The sequence below is a fragment of the Podarcis muralis genome, chromosome 14, assembly GCF_964188315.1.
Source record: "Podarcis muralis chromosome 14, rPodMur119.hap1.1, whole genome shotgun sequence".
Lineage (NCBI taxonomy): Eukaryota > Metazoa > Chordata > Lepidosauria > Squamata > Lacertidae > Podarcis > Podarcis muralis.
This window is the reverse complement of record NC_135668.1, coordinates 27,304,313-27,327,227: the sequence shown is the minus strand read 5'-3', so window position 1 is coordinate 27,327,227 and position 22,915 is coordinate 27,304,313. Positions and strand designations below refer to the sequence as shown.

The 22,915-nt window shown below is 46.1% G+C and overlaps 1 protein-coding gene across 7 annotated transcripts in view; it reads left to right on the top strand.

Moving 5' to 3' along the window:
• Nucleotides 1–22,915, top strand: part of MEGF11 (multiple EGF like domains 11) — a 339,710-nt gene that overhangs the window by 296,885 nt on the left and 19,910 nt on the right. For all 7 annotated transcript variants that reach the window (XM_028705587.2, XM_028705582.2, XM_028705584.2 and 4 more), the window contains 4 exons: nt 3,654–3,782; nt 5,749–5,877; nt 9,984–10,112; nt 10,450–10,680. In XM_028705587.2, coding sequence (XP_028561420.2) covers nt 3,654–3,782; nt 5,749–5,877; nt 9,984–10,112; nt 10,450–10,680 — 618 coding nt within the window. The remainder of the gene's footprint in view (nt 1–3,653; nt 3,783–5,748; nt 5,878–9,983; nt 10,113–10,449; nt 10,681–22,915) is intronic.

Here is a 22,915-nt window from a genome sequence, read left to right as displayed (position 1 = left end):
AATGCACCCATTTGTATTGCTAGAGCAGGCTTTGCCAGCCTGGCACCCTCCAGATGTTTTGATCTGGAGGGCACTGAGTTGGCAAAGGCTGTTCTAAAGGAAGGTCTGTTCATTCTTTTCAACACTTTCTTTTAGAAATCATTAAGTGATCAACAATTCTGTGTTGCAAGGTCCATATGGCTGAGAAAATTAGAGAGATGAGATATTCCTATTACACATAATTTAGTTGTTAAAATCAGTGCTTTCTGGAGGGACGTGTGGTGACTTCTCTGAAATTGCCTAGGTAGAAGATTGACATTTGAGGATCCAAAAAGTGGCATTTCCCTAATGAATCCTTAATTGGAGGCGGATCATCTCTGGGAAGACCCAGCCTGTCGTTCAGAAATGTTACTTCATATTCACAGTGCAATGAAGGTATTAGGCAGCACTTGCAGTAAAACATATTAAATCTCCAGTGATAAAGGAGGGATCGGATAAAAACAGACAGCTGTAATTTTGCTTTTATTGTGCTTCTTCCGCAGGCCAAATATTTCTGTCACTCAAAACAGAAATTAGGAAGCCTGTCAATTTCAAATATAGTTCATTATATTTAGAAAGTAATTGGGAAACTGCTGTTCACTTCTGCTTGACTTCAGGTGACGGGCGCGCATTTTCTTTTTCTCTTTTCCCCCCTTAAAAAGTGATTGTGGCTACACATGACAACTGCCTTTAACAAAAGCCGCAATTCTTGCTGGATTCCTTGCGTATTTACTGAAATTTCCAGAAGAGCGCAAGGGTGAACATTTCTCCTGCCTCTTTCCATTTTTGTAAACATCCTCCATTAATTAATGAGAAAAGAAATTCAATTCGAGGATAAGGATCAAAGGCGAAAGAAAATCTGGTTTATTCTCATGGGTGGGGCGCAGGGTCTGTGATGTGCCTACCCGTAATTTTGGAGTGGCCAAGGGTGTTTGTGAACAGGGAAGTAAGGAAGCACCGTTCTCCATTCTGCCCTCTCACAAGCAGCGCTGTTTCCAGTCCACTGCAGTTCATCTTCTACCAGAAATGGCATTCTTTGTGTCGCCATCCGCTATGGCGAAATTGCAAAACTTATTGCGTAATTTACATTGCCATTACGTCTTTCCACTCCATTCATTTCAGTGTAAAGGAAACCCAATGCGAATGGGGTGGGCTGAGAAAACGTAATCAGCTACCTATCATTTGTGACCTGAAAGCAGAAGCAAGAGTGTATAGAGATTGTATGCACTGAATTGGTTTCCGTTTCAGATCTGGGGCGAATATGTGGGCACCGTCATTTTCTGCTTCCCTTTCAGCCGGACTTCTCTGTCATCCCTGTTTGTGAGGGCTGTTTCTTACATGGGACAACTGTCCTCACCAGTGTTCTGCACTCTGCAACCTTCTTGACTTCCCAGGCTCTAACTTGAAGCCCAAGAAAGATGCCATGAGGAGGAGAAGGTTGTTAAACAGAGCTTGGATAGCCATCTCTCAGGGATTCTTTAGCTGTGGTTCCTGCATTGCAGGGGATTGGACTTGATGCCTCTTTTTGTCCCTTCCCACTATGATTGTATAATTCTATGAACTCGTCTCATGGGGGCTTTTCAGATCAGGAAAGACGGGAGGTTGCAAAGAGAGTGGAAAAACATTGGGGGGGGGTGTTGGAGAACACAATTCCCCTTGGCCACCTTACAACAGTAATAATAATAAATTTTTATTTTATTTTATTTATTCAGAAAACTGGGCTCAGGGCGGCAGCTAACAACAAATTTAAAACACTTAATTGTAAAAGCAGCATAAAATACAGTATAAAAACATGAATTACAATAAAATTCAAAGTTCAGAAATCAATTTGGGGTAACTCCATCTAATAAGCATTAGATAGTCACCAGGGCTAGCTGGCTGAATTAGCCCTACTTGGGCCAGTGAGGAGGCCAGGGGAGAATTAGCTGTGGGGGTCTCAGAGCGGGTAATCTTCATAAAAGGGGAGGGGGAGGGAAGAGAAGGGAAATAAAAGATCAGGCTGAATTCAAATTAAAGGCCAGGCAGAATAGCTCTGCCTTACAGGCCCGATGGAAGGAGGTTAAATCCTGAAGGGCCCTAGTCTCATGAGACAGAGCATTCCACCAGGTCGGAGCCATCACTGAAAAGTCCCTGGCCCTGGTGGAGGATAGTCTGACTTCCTTAGGGCCTGGGACCTCTAAACTATGGTTATTCATGGACCTTAAGGTCCTCTGCGGGGCATCCCAGGAGAGGCAGTCACGTAAATACGAGGGCCTTAAGTCACAAAGGGCTTTAAAGGTCAAAACCAGCACCTTGAACCTGACCCTATACTGCACCAGGAGCCAGTGCAATTGGTAAAGCACTGGGTGAATATGCTCCCATGGCAAGGACCCCATGAAGAGCCTCTCTGCAGCATTCTGCACCCACTGGAGTTTGTGGGACAGTAAGGGAAGCTCAACACACTCTGTTCTCACCAGTATTCTAAAACGCCCCGAGAATGAAGCAGAAAACACTGAATCTTTTTTTCACTGGGGGGGGGGGGAGAGAGAGACTTTTGAGAAATTTGAGGAGAAATGTTGGCATACCACTAGGCATCACGCCCCCATCGCCCCCTTGTTCTATGTGGGTGTGAGGGGAGAGACTCCATCAGGCAGGGCCTCCTTCCACCTGCCTACCCTCTGCTTCTCATTGTGTATTGTATCGTTTTATGTACTGTGGCTTGCCGTTGTTTTATTGATTATAGTTTAGATATTATTGTAACTGTTGAGTGGATTTCTGTTTAACTTTTATATGTTGATATTATTATTTTATACTATTCCTAATGATTGTTGAATGTTACTTTTTTGATGGAGGTTGCCTATTTTAAAGTTATGTTTTATTATCACATTTTTGTATTGCATTAGATTGTTATAAGATGTACATTTTTTGTTTCTTCAGCTTGTAAACCGCCTTGAGTATTGTAAGATAGAAAGGCGGTATACAAATTAAAAATGATGATGATGAGTGCACACTCAGAGCTCGCCATTGACTTCTGTGCAATATGCAATTCTGCATAGCCCGCTCCCCCCCCCCCCATGATTCCCCCATGAAAACAGCAGGAAAGAACTGCGTGCCAATATGCCTCCCCAAATTTTGTCGCTTTGCTCCCACGATTTTCCAGGTAAAGGGAAGGCTGCAAATGGGATTTTTTCTAGAATCAAATAACATGGAAAGGAGCACTGAGCATGCGCTATATTCCATTCGTTTTCTAGAAATGGGTTTTATACAGTGGTACCTCGGGTTACATACGCTTCAGGTTACACACTCCGCTAACCCAGAAATAGTGCTTCAGGTTAAGAACTTTGGTTCAGGATAAGAACAGAAATTGGGCTCCGACAGCGCGGCAGCAACAGGAGGCCCCATTAGCTAAAGTGGTGCTTCAGGTTAAGAACAGTTTCAGGTTAAGTACGGACCTCCGGAACGAATTAAGTACTTAACCTGAGGTACCACTGTATTGTGTGAAAGCTTAAATATAGAACAGAAATTAACAGTTAGGGAAACATTGGGGGGAATGGAGTAAACTGCTGTGTGAATGCAGCCGAAGTAGCTGGCCTTTCAAAAACATAGATATATGGAAATATTTTATAATTGTTTTATCTCTCTTTCTTTCTCTCCAGCATGCCCTGTTGGCTTTTGGGGTGCAGACTGTTTTCATTCTTGCAGTTGTCATAATGGTGCAGTATGCAGCCCTCACGATGGAGAATGCAGGTGCACCCCTGGCTGGACGGGTCCCTACTGTACACAACGTAAGATTTACAGCTTTAAATGATGGTGGTGGTGTTGTTTAGTGGGAATGTGTCTGCTTTTTAAAAGTATGCACTGCCCCCTTGCGGGAGCTTCCTGCATTGCATCCGGGGGGGGGGGCGTTTTGCTAATGCACACTTAATCTCTGCCAAAAAACAAAGCAAAGAAACAAATGTTCCTAGTAAAAAGAGATGTTAACCAAAAGAGAAAAAAAGAGGAGTAAAACTTGATTTATCTATTTGTGTACATAACATCTTAATTCCCCAGCACTTACTTCCAAGGCAGACACGTCAACGTTTCTGCAGTGCACTTAATTTGTTTTGAGACAAAGCCAAACAAGACCACCAGATTTATTTTGAAATTAGGAGATCACTTACCTGTGTCCTTCCAGCGGAACGGCAGTTTTTAGAACCTGAACATTTGGAATTAGGAGACTTTTTAAATGCAAGTTTCTGCATCATTAGCAGCCAGGCGTTCTAAATTAAATAGTTGAAATTGGGGGAGGGCTGTTGATCAGTGGTGAAGCATCTGCTTTGCATGTAGAAGGTCCCAGTGGCATCTCAAGGCAAAGCTGGGAATGTCCCCTGCCTGAAGCCCTGGAGAACAACTGCTGCCAGTCAGTGCAGGCAATTCTGAGCTAGATAGACCAATGGTCTAGTTCAGTATAAGGCAGATTCCTATGCCACTGTGTAAGAGTCACACTTCAACATCTTTACAAGGCTGACTCACACATTTAAAAAAAGCATTGATTTCCACCCATGCTGTCCCTACAAGTCATAGGAACATAGGAAGTGGCCTTATACTGAGACTATTGGTCCATCCAGCTCAATATTGTCTACACTGACTGGCAGCAGTTTTCCAGAGTTTCAGACTGGGGTCTTTCCCAGCCTTACCTGGAGATGCCAGGATTTGATCCTGACACTATCTGCATGCAAGGCAGATGCTCTGCCACTGAGCTACCGTCCCCATGCTGCTGTTCTCCCCTAGTCTACATACTCTGTGGTTGCCTCTTTTCCCCATCATGGCTCTTCTGCTGCAGAGCAGCTAGCAGCCACCCTCAGACGTGTCTGCATTTCCCCTTTTCCCACATTAGGGGTGTTCAGACTTTACATTCAACAAGTATGCAGTCTGTGCACCTGTGTAGACGATAGCTGAGCTGTACCCTTGTACATAAAGAAGGCTGATCGCCGAAGAATTGATGCTTTTGAATTATGGTGCTGGAGGAGACTCTTGAGAGTCCCATGGACTGCAAGAAGATCAAACCTATCCATTCTTAAGGAAATCAGCCCTGAGTGCTCACTGGAAGGACAGATCCTGAAGCCGAGGCTCCAATACTTTGGCCACCTCATGAGAAGAGAAGACTCCCTTGAAAAGACCCTGATGTTGGGAAAGATGGAGGGCACAAGGAGAAGGGGACGACAGAGGACGAGATGGTTGGACAGTGTTCTCGAAGCTACCAGCATGACTTTGACCAAACTGCGGGAGGCAGTGGAAGACAGGAGTGCCTAGCGTGCTCTGGTCTATGGGGTCACGAAGAGTTGGACATGACTAAACGACTGAACAATAACAACCCTTGTACATGCAATGGGAGTGCAGTCTGTGTTGCCTGTGTACACAGTAGTTTGTACAAATTGACACATGCACACACTTGCACACAAACAAGGAGCAGCTTGTACCTGTGTTATCTGTAACTTGTGAACAAGCCTCCTGTGATTTGATCATGGGCATGGCATGCAGGAACCAAAAGAGAGCTTCAGCAATCAGGTCCCCTGATTAATAATAATAATAATAATAATAATAATAATAATAATAATTTATTTATACCCCGCCCATCTGGCTGGGTTTCCCCAACCACTCTGGGTGGCTTCCAACAAAATATTAAAATACAATAGTATGTTAAACATTAAAAGCTTCCCTTTTCTACTTATTTACCTCTTCTTCTTTCCCTATTTCTACCCCCCACTCCAGGATGTCCAGCTGCTTTCTATGGGAAAAGCTGTGCCAACGTCTGCCAGTGTCAGAATGGAGCGGATTGTGACCACATTACTGGGCAGTGCACATGCAGGACAGGGTTTACGGGGAAGCAGTGTGAGCAAAGTAAGTTGTTGCTGACCTTCTCCCCTTCATCCTAGGAGGGTCTTTTCCCTTTGGCTGTGTTCACAATTGAAAATGAATATGTGTGTGTGTGTGTGTCCTCACACCTTATGCTCTGTTTCAAGTTGTGGGAGGCAGCTGTTGAAGCTAATTGCAAAGCACCTTTCCACCTTCTGCTGCAGCAGCAGTAGTGAGGAACCTTCTTAAGAACATAAGAAGAGCCAGTAGCTCATCTAGTCCAGCACCTTGATCTCACATTGGCCATTCTACTATCAAACAGCTCTTACCACCAGAAAGTTCTTCCTAATGTTTAGTTGGAATCTCCTTTCTTTTAACTTGAATCCATTGGTTTGGCTCCTACGCTCTGGAACAGGAGGAAACAAGCTTGCTCCATCTTCCAGCCCTCTTCTTCTCCAGGCTAAACATACCCAACTCCCTCAACAGTTCCTCATAAGGCTTGCTTTCCAGACCCTTGATCATCTTAGCTGCCCTCCTCTGCACATGTTCCAGCTTGTCAATATCCTCCTTAAATTGCGGTGTCCGGAACTGGACACTGTACTCCACAGAGTAGTCCAGGTATGGCAGAATAGAGGGGGACTATTCTATTTCTCTTGATCATGACACTATACTTGTGTTGATGCAGTCTAGAATAGCATTAGCTTTTTTGCTGCTTCATCCCACTGTGGACTCATGTTCAGCTTGTGGTCTGCTAAGACCTTCTCAATCCTTTTCCCATGTGCTACTGGCAAGCTAGGTGTCCCCCATCTTATAAATGTGCTGGTGGTTCTTCCTGCCAAAGTGCAAAACTACTGAAATTCATTTCATTAGTTTGGGCCCAGTTCTCCAACCCGTTCAGTGCTCTCAGGCCAACTGTTGAATTATCTGTTCTAGGAACTTTCCTTGTATCGATGTCAAGCTCACCAGTTAGTAGCTACCTGGGTCTCCCCCCTCCCACACACTTTTTGAAGGTGGGGACAATATTACTGCCTCCGAATGTGGAGACAGACCATAGCCATTTTGGCTAGCAGCATTTGATAGCTTTTTACCCACTCCCACAGGAGTCAAGCTGGATGGCGTTAAAAGAGGATTGGACAAAATCATGGAGGCAGAGGCTATCAATGTTTTCTAGCCACAGTGGTTAAGCTTTCGCCCATGGTCAAAAGCAGCAATGCTTCTGAATACCAGTTGCTGGAAACCACATGAGGAGAGGATGGTTTTGCACGTGGGTCCTCCTTGCAGACTTCTCCTGGGTGGCTACTGTGAAAACAAGAGAGTAGACTAGATGGGCCACTGGCCTAATCCAGAAGGCTCTGCTTATGTTCTCGTGTTCCTATCTCCTAGCAGAGGCCAATCCAATTAAGGCAGCACACAGCAACTCCTAGAATCCACCTTCAGACACTTACAAAGTATAGGTGGTGTGACTTTAATATCACGTCAGCTTTTGCTGTGTCCTGTTGTGCTTATTTATTTCTTCAGAGTCAGGAGACAAAAGGAAGCCCTTTTTTCACATAGTGCATAGTTCAACGATGGCATCTGCTCCCACAAACATGCAGTGATGGCCGCCAACTTGGGTGGCTTTGAAATGACGGAGGAGAAGGCTATCAATGGTGATGGCTGTGTTCTGCCTCCAGCGCTGAAACAGTGTGCCTGTCGCTGGGAATCACAGATGGGGATAATGCTGTTCAGCTCCAATCCTGCTTGCAGCCTTCCCAGTGGGGTATCTGGTTGGCCACTGTGAGAACAGTCTGCTGGACTAGATGGGCCCCCGTTGGCCTGATGCAGCTGCAGGGTTCTTATTTATCTGTCTCTTTTATTTGGGGCATTTTTATACTGCCCAATTAACCGTGCTCTCTCTGGACAGTTCACAAATTTTAAAAATCAATGCATGGCAAATATAGTCAAAGCTAAAAACAAGCAATACGGAAGCAAAAAAAAAATACTGGCACAATGATCGGCATCAATGCCACATAAAACCATCAAGAAGCCACAGCGCAAGATCAATAAAAACTATTTAAAAACCACTAAATCCAACAAAGGAGGAAATGAAATAGTCCTAAGTGCTAAAATGCACAAAACCTCAGTGATTAAAAGACCCAAGAGAAGTGCTTACTTATCCATTCTGATGAAGAGCTCTAGAGAACTCCAAAGCTTTGCTCACTATTTGTGGCAGGTAGGTTGCCCTTTAATGCATTTTAGGCTCCCCACTCCACCCATGGATCAGCAAGAACATAAAAAGAGCCTGCTAGATGGGGCCATAGGTGGCCCCTCTACTCCAGCATCTCCTGGGTCTCCTATCAACTCTCAGCACCCTTAACAAACTACAGCTCCCAGAATACTTTGGGGGAAGCTGTGGCTGTTTAAAGTGGTATCATAGTGCTTTAATTGTGTGGTGTGAAGATGACTATGACCTTACATGATAAAAACAGCTCTCCCTGCAATTTAAGATAGAAAATAATGTTGAGAGCTTAAAAAGGTAAAGGGACCCCTGACCATTAGGTCCAGTCGTGACCTGAATGTTCACATTCAGGGCTTTAATGATGGTTTTTGGAAGGGAGAGAGTTGCCTTCCTCCAGTGGACTTTATGAAAGTGTTGCTGCTGAGCTGGGCAGCCTGTGTCTGATGGGACCAAGGAGGTGGTCATCTTGAAGGAGCTTTGCTGGATTAGGGCGAATAAATAGTACAGTTGACTGGCGCTTCCTGTAGAACTCCCCCTTCTTCTCTCTTTCTCCAAAGTCTCAGGAATTTCCAGGCCGCTTTGCAGCCTTCTTTTCTATTTCTTACAGAAAGTTGCTCAACAATACATTATAAGCAGCCTCTGGATTTATTGTCCTAGGCCATCATGGTAATTGCTTGAATAAATTATGTCATTGGACATTCAATCATTTTGCCTCTGATAGAAATACAGGACAACCAAACTTTCAGCATCCAGGAGGAGAAAAAAGGGAGGAAGAATGCAGAGCTAAATCATGGATACTTTTGTTGTCAGGCCCCTACCCCTTCCAGGGAGAGTGTCCTTTAATGGACTCCTTCCATTGTTTGTGGACCTTAGGCAAATTGTTTAGCTGTGGTAGAAGCAGTCCAGGCGGTGCCCAGCTACCCTTTAGGTTTCCCACAATTTCCCAGTGGTGACACTAGGTGAGGGGCATTGTGGGAAATCTTAAAGGTGTCTACATCCAGACACCTGGTGCTCCTTGGGAGTGTTAGGCCAGAAAATATTTGGGGAGGGGGCATCAGCAGCAGACCCCTGTAGCTGCCCAATGATGTCAAGCGCTGGCGCCATCCCAGGATATTGTTGCTGCTGTCACTGAAGCATCAGAGCAACAAGGCACACCGGCACAATTTAATGAAGTATAAACTTGCTTTATTTTAGTGGTCCCTGCAGATTTATGAAATGGTGTTTTATGGTTGCTGTTGTTTCTACTGTTTATAAATATTCATAAACAAATTAAATAAATGCAGAAGAATAGATGGCAAGAGCTCTGCTGTCTTTCTGCCCAAGTCATAGGTGGGCAAACCTATGGGCTGTGTTCAACCTGCAGCCCCTTGGCCTCATTCCTCCCCCCCCCCTTCCCAGCTTCACCTGCTCCTTCCCTGGTGGAAGAGATTCCCTGCCTTAAACCCTGGAGAGCTATTGCCAGCCAGTGTAGGCAATACTGAACTGGATGGACCAGTGGTCTGCCTTGGTATAAGGAAATTTCCTCTGTTCTTGTGTAACATGGAGATTGCCATTACTGTTAGCTGCCTTGAGTAATAGATGCATGTTAGAAGAACAGGATATATGAATCATTATACTAACAAATCCTCCATTTAAAAATATACCGTATTTTTCCGTGTATAAGACTATATTTTTTCCTAAATTGTTGAAGTTTAAAATAAGGGGTCGTCTTATACACAGATAGTGCATAGTGCATTTTCTTAATTTTGGGTTAAAAAAATAGGGGTCATCTTATACATGGGGACGTCTTATACACAGAAAAAAATGGTGTATATATAAAAATGGTCTCTTCTTGTCAAAGTTCTCACCAACCATTTCACCCTTGTTACACAAACACACACAGCTTTCTTGTGGTCCATAGACCCATAATTTCTCACCCTTTTTGAATTTGCAGAATGCCCCCCAGGAACATTTGGTTACGGTTGCCAGCAGCTGTGTGAATGCATGAACAACGCGACCTGCGACTACGTTACGGGCACCTGCTACTGCAGCCCTGGCTTCAAAGGAATCAGGTGTGACCAAGGTGAGACAAAATCCCTTATCCTCTTCTTTCAAACTGAGTGCCCAAGTATGTCTTTCGGCAGCCTCTCAGATAGCGATGGGTGAGCCCAAGCATGGGATGGCAAGATGAGAAACTAAAATTGACATTTTTACCCATCCCTGGGGTGGGGGGAAAAAACCCTGGATAGGGGCAGCAAGTTACAAAATATTTTGCTGGTGTTGCAAATGTTTCCATCCAGTATTTGTAGTCCAGAGATTCCAAAGAGCCGGGAGGGAGGGAAGGAGAGATAAACGCCTCTCCTTGCAAAATGGGTTTCTGCCACTCAATTTAACAGCACATTGTGAATTATTTTTAACAGCGGCTCTCATGATGGAAGAATTAAACCCCTATACTAAAATTAGTCCCGCTCTTGGATCGGAGAGGCATTCAGTGGGAGCCATCATTGGGATTATTATCCTCCTGCTAATTATTATGGTTCTGCTGGCACTCTTCGTGTGGTATCGACGGAAGCAGAAGAAAGGCCACGACATGCCAAGCGTCTCGTACACGCCAGCCATGCGGATGACAAACACCGATTACTCACTCTCTGGTAAGGGACACTTCCTTTCCTTATGGTGATGCAATGCGGGCTCTGACGCTTTTACGAGGGAAGGGAAATAAATGTCTGTTTCTTTTTGGCACAAAGGACTTCTTCGTTTTCCTCTTGGACGCTGCCATTCCCCAAAGTCTTACCTTGGATATGTAGGGAGGCCAGGACAGGCAGAGGCTAGTGGGTGGAGCAGAGAAATAGACTCGCTCCCCTGCCCCCCAAAAAGCAGCAGCGAGAGAAGGGCCATAGCTCAGTGGTTTAGCATCTGTCTTCCATGCAGAAGGACCCAAATTCAATCCTGGATGGAATAGCCAGATAGGACTGGGAGGTAACCCTGCCCGAAACTGTGCTGCTGCCAGTCCGTGTAGACAACACCTGGGTTAGGTGGGCTGGCGGTCTGCCTATGCCCTGTGTTCCAATGAGAGTCAGAGAGGCAGAGTTTCTCTAACAGCCTTTGCCGACAGCTGTGCTAGCTGGGAGCTGGAGTTCCAAACATCTGGAAGGTGCTAGGTTGGGAAAGGCTGAACTGCAACATTCCAAGGCTTGGTTCTCTAGAGGGAAATTCCCATAAAAGTCAGTGGGAGTTCAGTAGCAGAACTATACACACACACACACACACACACACACACCCAAAATGCACAGGTTATTTGTGTTCTGGATGGAGTTGCACTCCCCCTATAGAAACAACAACCAAGTTTGAGATTTCACGGTGCTTTGGGACCAAACTCTGTCATCTGAGGGGCGCAAGTGGCCTTGATGGCACAGACTGCTCTTTGCCAGCCTGGGCTGCTGCATCATCACCCATGACCCCTTTCCAGACAGAGACGCCCTAACTTCAGTCATCCATGCTGGGGTAGCTTCTCAGTTGGGCTTCTGCAATGCATTACACAGAGCTGCTCTTGGAGGCACTTCAAAAACTGTGGAGAGTGAAGAATGTTAGGGTGCTACCTAGGAACACCCAACTTGCAGAGAAGGCTGGGGTGGATCCTGGTCCATTTCTGGGACCAATTCAAAGTGTTTGCGCTCCCTGCTATAGCCCAGGATAACTGGCAGGTCTGTCCGCCAGCCCATTTCTACAGGGGTCTGCCCCAAGCTGTGGGGTCATCTTCAGAAGCCTCTCCCTGGGAATGTGTGCCCTTCCCATGTGTGATGGGCAGCAATCGGAGAAAGATGCTTCTGGGTGCTGGTGGTGGGGATGCCTCTGTTGCAGAATGCCCTCCCTAGAGGGGCTTGCCTGGCATCAGCCGGGTTGTCGTTTCTTTGACATCAGCTGCTTTGGTGTCATTTTCGCACCAGATGGAAACCTTTATTATAATAATAATAATAAATATTTATTTAATTTTATTTGGAAGATTGATAGACAGTTTGATCAAAGAGCTGTCTTAAAGTGGGGTACATAATCATAAAACTGTAAATAAGACGCAGCTAAAATCCACAAAACATTTTTTTTAGAAAAAATATACACATAAAATAATCATCACTAAGACACCGATAAAAGCACTAAAACTTTTAATAGTGAATAAAGATAGCTGCGTTTATATTTTCTTCTCTCCCAGTTTCATCTTCAGTGTTTGGTTCTCATGCTTCTCTTTTATTTACTAATTCAGATTTGCACTGTTATTTTATCGCTTTTATTTTAATATGCTTTTTTCATGGTGCATGGTTGTATTTTTATCTTTATTGTGAGCTTTCCTGGGAAAGTTTCTTTAAGGGGGGAGTGTGTAATTGTGTGTGTGTGTGTGCGCGTGTGTGTGTGTGTGCGCGCAATTTCAGGGTTACTGAAATTGGTTGGTAGTTCTGTGTGTGTGTGTGTGTGTGTGCGCGCGCGCGCACACACACACACACACACACACAGAACTACCAACCAATTTCAGTAACCCTGACAACAACCTTGTAAGGTTGGCCAGTCATTAGTATGACCCTCAGGTTGCAGGTGGATGACTGAAACTGGGAGTCATTTGCCTCTGGTCACTTAGTGTGTCCATGTAACATTTGAACTCGGTGCTTCTGGCTCATAGCTCAGGGCCCCTCTAGACCGATGAGGGGTAGAGTTTGCAAATATCTTCTTCAGCATGTCATTCATTTAATAATAGTTCACTAGTGGTGCATTTACACTGTCTGCACATCAGTCTGCTTTATTAATTGGTTTGCGATGCTTCCTCACTGTTACTGGATTATTGCCATCCTCAAGGGGCTCTTGAGCTCTAGCACAACGAAAGTGGGACCCCAAAAAGCACATCTGGGGTATTTAAAGATACAGGATTTCAGCAGGAAGTTGTGGGATATGCACTATTTGGAAACAAAGTGGTGTGCCCACCTCGAAATGTTTGCGAGTGGAAATGGAGTTGAAAGCAAGGCTCATGGATAACTGCCCTAATACTATCATGAACGCATGAATGCACAATAAAAACACAAAGTCTGGAAGGGCTCTCAGGTGCAGCCCAACATTCTCTGCTGCCATCCACAGGCACCGTTCCGGATACTGTTTTATGCTCCAAAGCATAAATTGGTTTTGAAGAGCTCCAGTTGCTGCAGCTCCCTCAATTTTACGATTTTCTGAGATTGTCAGGGAGTCCACAGAGCTATAGTCCTTGGGATTACTTGGATCAAAACTGTGATGGATAAGCCACCCAGCTTGAAAGGAGGAGAGGCAAAGAAGGGGCTATATATCCTCTTCTTCCAAACTACCCAGACAGTCTTTTGCCAGCATCCCTGGGGGAAACAGCCATAAACTTCCTCCAGCAGTAATGCTGCAGAAAACTCCTTTCTGATGAAATGCATCCTCCGTGCAGAGAGAGGGTCGTATCCATCTGTAATTCCAGTGGTAAATTGCTTGCTGTCTGTGGAGAGTACATCTAAATTCCCAGAAGCCACAATGTTCCCTAGAGAGACCCAGTGAGAGTGAAATCAGGGGTTGGAGAGGGCGGGGGCGAGGAGGAGGGTCCCAACTCCATTCTCCCAAATTATCCCTTCCCACCCTGTGGCAGGTGGAAATAATGACACATGACACAATTATTAAGGTTAATGGGCTAAAAAAGGCCACAGCTTTATTGGTTACAGGTGAAGAACGGTATTGGCTTAGGCATTGGTCCTAACCGACTATATCCAACTCCAGCCCATCTGCTTGAAGTCTGGGAAGGGTTAACCACCAATAGGGGGGAGTCCTGCTGATGCACATCAACTAGGAACTCCTTTGGGGTCACCGCTAGGGGGGTGTGCCTTGGGCCCTAACCTCCTTAGGCTTCGGGCAGGGCCATGCCTCCTGGAATCCTTTAACGGACTACCCTTCAATATGCGGGGCAGGTGATGGCTCTACCTCCCCTCTTCCATCTACAGAACAAATACCAATGCCTAACCGCCAATACCCAGAAAGTTGTAACGATTTGTTATGAGGTAGGTAAAAACCAAGTGGCTGGTGCTAATTTGCCAAGTGGAAAAATTCCTACCAGGCCCCTCAACAGCGACAAACCAAGGTCCATAGCAAGGTCAAGAAATGAAAACCTTATAGGGCAGGAGGGTGGGAAAAAGCAGGAACAGCTGACAGGCGGCAAAGAGGGAGATTCCCAGCCATGTCCTGCCTTAAATAGGGCAGGCCACGCCCCCCAAGCCAACCAATTGGGAATCCCCCCAATCACGCAGGGCTGGCCTCCGCCCACCACGCACGTGGAAAGGCCGTGAAGCCCACAACTCCACCTCCTCCTTAGGAGGACGAGGCTTTCTCCTGCTAGTGCATGCAGCAACCTGCTTAGGTGAGTCAAAGTAGGGGCAGTGGTGAAGGAAGACTCTCTGGCACCTGGTGTGGGGTGTCGAGGGGCAGGGCAAACTGGCCACAGGGGCGGGGCAGACCGCCCAGCGCCGCTGATACGGACGGCACATGTGTGGTACCAATACGGGCAACACTCAAGCAGTGCCCATACAGACAGCACTCGAGTGGCGCTCTCGGCCACCCTACAGTGAGTGTAGCCCTCGGCCACCCGCCATTTTGGCACCCCCCTCAGGGTGACACCCGGTGCAGACCGCCGCCCCCTCCTATGCCCCTGAGTAGGGATGGGGGAGAAAATAGTTTTGGTTTGCATTTAAAGGCAATTTGTACTTTCTGACACACTTTTCAAAATCCACACGAGTCCAAATATTGCAAGCAAGTTTTCCGGCAAAGTAATACGTACAAAAACATATGCAGTCATACCTTGGGTTAAATATGCTTCGAGTTGAGCATGTTCGAGTTGTGCTCCTTGGCAACCCGGAAGTAACGGAGCCCGTTACTTCCGGGTTTCGCCGCTTGCGCATGCGCATGCGCAGATGCTCAAAATGACGTCACTCGCATGCGCAGAAGCGGAGAAAAGCGACGCGTGCGTGCGCAGACGTGCCGTTGCTAGTTACGTTTACCTCTAGATGTGAACAGGGCTCTGGAATGGATCCCGTTCGTATCTAGAGGTACCACTGTATATTAGGGTAAAGTGTGCAATAAAAGGCATATATATTAGTGAAAATAGCCTGCCAAAATGTGTATCTTATGAAAAATTGACACTAAAATACTGATGGATTTTCACAAGTTCTGGGAGACCTGGGTTCAAATCCTACCCTCTGGTGGAGCCACCTATGTAAAAAAAAAAAAAGGCCACAAACTGCCTTAAAGGTGAAGAGCTATTTATTTGCACTCAGTGCTGTCTGGACTTCAAACACATATAAGGCAGAACCAGGCTCTGGGCAACAGGTCTCAGGGAAGTTGATCTGGGCCACCTGTGCCTCCTTCAGTTTGACAAATGCTTTCTCGTCTGACTCTCCTGCAGTGAAGTTGGCGGCATCAGGAACTCCACAAGGTGTCAGAAGAGGCAAGTGTATCTTTAAAAAAACAAAAAACCCTCCCAAGTGGCTTGGATTTAAAATGGATCTACTTAGTGCTGTGCCAGGATTTATTCTGTGTTTTGTTGTTGTTTTGCCCTTGACCATTTCCCCTCAGTTAATGAGCGAAGAAATTGCACTTGAAAATTATCCGAGAGGAGAGAGAATGTCAGGAAAACCCTCGTGGGTGATGGGCAGAATTTTTGTTACCTTCCTTTTGAGGTAACCCAAGGGCTGTTTCCGAGTGTCTAGTCTTTCATTCTATTGTGCATTCTGCTTGTCTGCACTTCCTGGAAATGCTATTACATCCTTGGGTGGGCTTTGCTGTAATCGCAGGAAGGGTTGAGAAGGCTGCCCACTGTACTCCTGTTGGCTGTTCATTAAAAAGGAAAAAGGGATAGGTGGGGTACCCTTTTCACAGCAAGGGCCACATTCCCTTCTGGGCAGCATCATGCAATTGATGGAAGGAGCACAGGTGGGTTGAGCAAGGAATGCAGTGTACCTTTGTGCACTAGGCTACTTTCTATAAATGCTCTCACACACACACACACACCCTCTGCTTGCCATCCAAACAGGCAAGAGGCGTTATGAGAGTTCAAGGACACTTTTGAGTAAGGCAAAAACCCTCAAGGAGGATGGAAAACAGGGCCTAAAGCAGCGGTTCTCAACCTGTGGGTCCCTAGATGATGTTGGACTACAACTCCCATCATCCCTGAGCTCTGGCCTTGCTAGCTAGGGATGATGGGAGTTGTAGTCCAACAACATCTGGGGACCCACAGGTTGACAACCGCTGGCCTAGAGGGTGTATGGCCCTGGGGTCCAGATAGAGAGGCTTCCTCCAGGCTTCATGTCCCCCACCCCTGTTTTAAATGAAGTGAAGTCACTTCAGCAGTTGAGGGAACTGGGTCGCCTGGAGAAGAGAAGACAGAGAGGGGATGTGATAGCCTTCTTCAAATAACTGAAAAACTGACACACAGAAGGTGGAGCAAGCTTGTTTCTGCTGCTCCAGAGGGCAGAACTCGAGCAAATGGATTCAAATGACAAGAGTCAAGATTCCGCCTGGGCATTAGGAAGAACTTTCTGGCAGCAAAAGCTGTTCAGCAGCGGAATGGCCTGCCTCAGAAGGTGGTAGACTCTCCTTCCATGGAGGTTTTCCTACAGATGTTGGCTGGCCATCTGCCGGGGATTCTTTAGCTGTGATTTCTGGCAGTGCAGGGAGTTGGATTAGATGGTACGTAGGGCCCCTTTCCAACTCTACAGTTCTATGATTTTATGACTTTTTAAGAAAACAGTGCAGTGAGCTTTGTTGTGAGGGAAAAGGAAGGACTTCACCTAAAAACAAAATCTCGAGGGCTTGGTATCCAGCCTCCCCTGTCTCATGCCCCAATGTAAGCCCATCACGAGATCGTCTCCATGGGGCAAGTCAGGAAGCAAAGGGCAGATGCGGACACACCATCCTTGTCCACTGCACAACGAGATGGCAACCCCAGCTGCACACCCACCGAAATCAAAAGACCTTCTTAAGCAGATGAGGCAGGGGAAGGGGAAGAAAAATTTTGAGTAATTGGAGGGTGGATTTTGGCACAGCACTAATCTATTCATTCCAAGTCTGCTCTTCTCCATCTGACAATTAAAGTTTGATTCCAGCCTTTCATTAACCAGAGGGATCCTGCAGAGGTACTGCATTCCCACCCCCAAACCTATATATCATTTGTATCCTTGAATCATGAAGTTTTCACTTAACAAAGGAAGCACCCAAGTGTGCCGGTGAATTTTCCAGTTCAGTTACCAACGTTTTTGTTTTATTGGTAGAGGTCTCCCCCAAATTAAGATTTTTAATTAATACAAGGTAAATGAGAGCCTGCCTGCTTCTTTTTCTTGTTCTTGCTTTTCAAAGCCGCTTGCTGTTCTTATCGGTCTTTTAATTCATCTGGGAGTGGTTTAATTGCTAAATTGAGTTTGTTTCACTCTTCCGAAGGAAGTGTTGCTATTTTGATCTTTATGGGGTGGCGGTTTTTGTTCAATGGCAAGGCAAATGGATTGCCAACAGATGGTCGTTAAAGTTGGCAGCTCTGCATCCCTTAAATAGTTGGCATTCCTCTCTGGGTCGTCATAGACTTTGGCCGAGGAGAAGGTAAAGAACTGTCACTGATTCATGGATGTTGTTAACCTCAGGGATGTTTCTCTGCAGAACGAGGGCCCAGGAGAGCTGCTCTGTTCCCACCTATGTGCCTGTCACAATTTTTGCTGGCTTTCTCTCAGGAAGGCGCTGCCTTTTCCACGTTGCACCAAGGGATCAGGCTCTCTCCGAGCTCTGTTGTGAATAGATTTCACTTTTGTACTTTTGAAAAAAGCGTCAATAAAAAACTCAGACATCCTGCATGCATTGCGCAGGTTATTATTTATATTATTTTTTGCATACTTTACTCTATGTTCTTAATAGCCCCTCCTTCCCCCTCAGAACCAAAGAGAGCTCAGTTGGATCAGGCCAAGGAGGTGGAACATGCCTATTGTGGCTAGTAGCCACTGAGAGCCTAATTCCTCATGAATCTGCCTAAACCCCTTTTAAAGCCACCGTAGTTGATGGCCATCACTGTCTCCTGTGGAAGCGAGTTCCGTAGTTCATGCGCTTCATGAAGAAGTACATTATTTTATCTGTCCTGAACCCTGAGTTCTGGTATTACTTTTCTCTATTCAGTTGCACTCCTCCCCATCTGTTTACCCATTGCTGCTGCTGCTGCTGACAACAAAATGGCAGCGGTGGTGGGCCCAGGCTTAGCCACAGCAGGTCCCCTCGAGCGCCATGTCCTGGCCTAAACCACGCCTCGCCAGAGCAGTTTCTCCTCCACCTACCCGCCTGAGAATATTTTAGTAGACAAGCCCAATGATCAGTCTTGGCGGTGCTCTTCTGAAAGCAACTCCCCTCCCCAGTATCTGATCTTGAAACTTGAAAGACCAGCCATAGTCCAGGACATCACATCTGGGAAGTATGAAAAGACCCACGTCTGCAATTTAAAGAAGTTTAAAGTTTTTCGGTGGGATGAATGAAGACCGCATGACAGATCTATTCCGTGGCTCCACATGATGCAAGTCTTGAGAGACAATAGAGTGCACCTCTGGGAGTGAAGCCAAACCACTGCACCAGCAGAACCAAAGTGACCTCCCTGAGGTGCAAGCCTGGCCATTGTGTATGGAGGTCCTGAGCAGCCCAGATGACACGACCCCCCTCTCGGCCTCACTGATATACTGTCCAAAGGAAAGCAGAGCAATACATTTGGCACCAGCTGGGCTACAGGAGTTGCCAGAAGGAGGCATACAAAGCGCCATCCAAAGGTCTTAGAGACTCCACTCCAGATTTGTGTATGATTTACTCCTTAGCCTTTTCTTCTCCTAAATATATCTGGCAAGGCAGCCAGCAGTGGTTTAGGATCAGAGCTTTTCTTCTCCTAGATGGGCTACCTTCCCAGATAGATGAGCCCCATCTGCCCCTCACATCCCTCTGCAGCACATGTAGAAGTACAAAATAAAATCGTTCTTTAAACAAATTTAAGGGGCAACCCACACTGGTCAGTTGGGCAGGGGGAATGGGAAATGGAGGGGAGGAGATGGAATGGCTTGCTGGGAAGAGGGTGTGGCTGGCTGGCTGGCTGGAACCCTGAACAGGAGTACTTCTGCTAGGAGGTGCAAATGCAATGCAACTGTTTGTTGTAGGTCCAACTTGCATACATCTTAATTACGAGGCGGGGTTTAAACATGCTAGACATGATCTCTGTGTTTGGATGGTCTTGCACATAGAGCTTCATATTTATATGCATCCTCCAGGCTGCATTCAAATTTATTCTTTGCACCGTACCAGAGACTGAGTCTTCCATGGTCCCTGTCTTCCACAATGGTTGGTGCAGGGCTGTGACTGAAGGGAGGGGAGCTTAGCAAGGCAAAAATATCCCTGGCTTGACAGATCGGAAGTGGTGGTGTGGTTTTGTAACCTAACCTACCCGTGTGTGTGTGTTTTAGCACATAGGAGTGTGCACATAACACTCTCTCCCTCTCTCCCCCTCCTTCCTCCTGTGCAGCTCCAAAAGAGTGTTGTGATGACTTGTTTTCTTCCCAGATATATCTCAAGGTAACAGCAATGCACACTGTTTTTCCAACCCAAGCTACCACACCCTGCCATGTGGTGTGACTTCACGGTTCTTTCCCAGTAATCTGGATGGAAACCTCTCCAGTAAGGTAGATATGACCCTTGTCTTGCCCTCCATTCCTGGCACCGTTCTCCCCGGTTCAAGGAAATGTGCCGTAATGGTTCTGTTTAGTTGTCATGGCTGAATAAGCCTGGGGTAGGCAAAATGGCACCCTCCAGATGGAATACAACTCCCATCATCCCTGATCATTGGGCATGTTGGCTGGGGCTGGTGGGAGCTGGAGGTCAACAACATCTCGAGGGCACCATGTTGGCTGTCTCTGGAATAAGCTACCCAGCTCATGGACAACCAACATGTGCTTTCTAGATGCTGTTGGACTACAGCTCCCACCAGTCCCCAGCTAGTTGATGGGAGTTGTGGTTCAAGATCTGGAGATCACCATCTTGTCTGCCCCTGGAATAAGCTACTCAGCTCATTGACCACCAATGTGGTGCTTTCTAGATGGTGTTGGACTACAGCTCCCATCAGTCCCCAGCTAGCACAGTCAATGATCAGGGATAATGGGAGTTAAGAAGAGACTGCTGGATCAGGTAAATGGTCCATGTAGTTCAGCATCCTGTTCTCACGGTGGCCACCCAGATGCTCCAGTTGGAAGCTCACAAGCAGGACCTGAGTAGCACAGCAACTCTGGTCACCTGTGTTTCCCAGTAACTGGAATTCAGAAGCATTACTGCCTCCAACCATGGAGGCTAGAAGCCATTGATAGCCTCCATGAATTTCTCCATTCATCTTGTAGTCCAACAACATCTGGATGGTGCCACATTGGCTAACCCTGACTTCAGTTGGTGAAACTGATCATGCTGTTGCAGTCCTCAGCTTTCACAGGTGGATCAAAAGAAGAGTCAGATAAGGTGAAAAATGACAAGGGGTCTTCCTTATTGTGGCTTGAGGCAGCAACAGCTTTCTCCAACCTGGTGCCCCCCAGATGTTTGGGGTGGCAATTCTTATCAGCCCCATACTAGGGCTGATGGTAGGTGTAGTTCCAAAACATCTGGAAGGCATCAGGTTGGGGAAGGTTGGGGTACAGCCTCCTTTATGATGCACACCTTTTGTAGGGCATTGCAGCAACCCAACATGGCTGCCTTTCTGGAATTTGTCTCTTTCAAAAGTAACTCCTCTGTTGTGCATCTAACGAAGCAGACTAAGACTCTAAGAGAGCTCTCATGGCAACAAAACTCATTAGCTTTTAAGATGTCCGATCTGCTGCAACGGATTGAGATGCTCACTCTTTATAAAAGATTTGGGTTCTTCCTGATCACAGGTGGACCCATTCTTGCTCCCTTCTAATTGCTTAGTTAGCTTATTGTCTCTGTCAAGGATTGTGTCCTCTGACAGGGGTGCAGTGCCCTGTTGCAGGACTGGCTAAGGGACTGGCTGTAGCTCAGTGGCGGAGTATCTGTTTGGCATGCAGAAGGTTTCAGGTTTAACCTCCCAGCATCTCCAGGTAGGGCTGAGAATATCCCCTGTACAAAATCCTGGAGAACTGCTGCCAGTCAGTGTAGACAATATTGAGCTAGACGGACCAATGGCCTGGCTTAGTATAAGGCAGCTTCCTATTTCCCTGTGTCTTAAGGGAAGGACCATAGCTCAGCAGCAGAGCATCTGCTTTGCATGCAGGTCCCAGATTCAACCCCCAGAATCTCCAGGTAGGACAGGGAATGTCCCCCTAATGAAGACAGCCACTTACAGTTACTGCATAGACAATACTGAGCTAGATGGAGCAATGGTCTGATTTGCTATAAGGCAGCATCCTATACATAGGAACAATGCTTCTAACCTAGGATTGGCTGGCTGGAAAGTCACATGCTAGAGCACTTCTTCATTGAACTCCCACCCAATATACTTTGACCACCCACAACCAGGTTCTTTGTAAGTTCAGTTCCCTGTTCTCACCCAGCAGCACCTTAGCCTCCATTCATCCCCAAATGATGGTGGGAAGAGGAGCTCAGAACAGCTTGCCATAGCTCCTATGGGGAAATTTGCCAGGTACATTGTGAGTGATGTGTCTATCAGATGCCACTCACAATGGAGAGACTTTCCCCCCTCCTTATCATGAGACTGGGAACAATATGCAAACAAACACAGCTGTCCTCCAAAATTTGTTGCTCTCCATTTTTTGTGATGCAGCCCACAAAATGTATAGAAGTGCACATATTAGCGGAACTTATTAATAAGAAGGCATGTATTAGTAAATAAAATTTTAAAAATACAGAAATGCATTATATTAAGAGGAGACACTTGCAAAAAAAGGTGTATATTGATGAGGAAATTTGCATACAAATAATGGGGGGGGGAGAGAAAGTCACACTATAATGCTTTTGAATTTTTGCAAGGACTTTTTTTGTTAAAATTGCAAACTGATAATAAAATATGCTGAACCGAAGACGAGAAAAATGAGGTATTGAGGGTAACCAAAATTGACAGATTTCCCATCCCTACTTGAGATGCTGAGCGAATCCCTATTGCAACAGACTGAATTGTTTCTGCCACTACCTCCTGAAACTGTTTGGATTTTGCTAGTGGATCTGTTTTGAGCATAGCGATCTCCTCCAAGGTTGCTGATTTTTTCCTTGAATTGGAAGAATTCCTCTCCATTGTGTTGATTAAGTGAACCTCCTTCTTTTCCGACTAGTTTTGTGACTGCATGCTAGTATCATTTTGTGGTGGTGGTGGTAGTTTTTATATATATATAAGCCCCTTCCCCCTTCACTGTTTTCTCTGGGTTGTGTCTTAATTTGTAAGTCATTTGCACAAGCACCTGAATATTCTCTTGGGGGGGGGGATAGCAGTTGTGGCCCCCCTGTCCTTCTCAGCATGCTCTGGTGTAGCCAAGCTCATCTCCTTCTCATCGCATCTTCTCTGTCCTGCCAGTTTCCAAAGTTCCCAGTGAATCTAACTAGCTTGTTCCAAGGAAAGACTCTCAGCTTCACTTCCCCACCTGCCTATTTCAATTTCATTTTTCAACCCCCCTTGGCTTTGTTGGTGGGGCTCTTTAATTGCTTCTGCATTAACTCCTTGCTGTCGTGACTCTTTGAACAGCTCAGTAATAAAATCCTTGACAGACGCACTGCAGACTGGAGAGCTTACGGCTATCTGAGTGATCTAGGTCAGTAATTTTCATCCATTAAGTCATTTGAAGACCCAGGTCCACTTAAAATATGAGTTTATGCAATCAAAAGACCCTTGCTTCC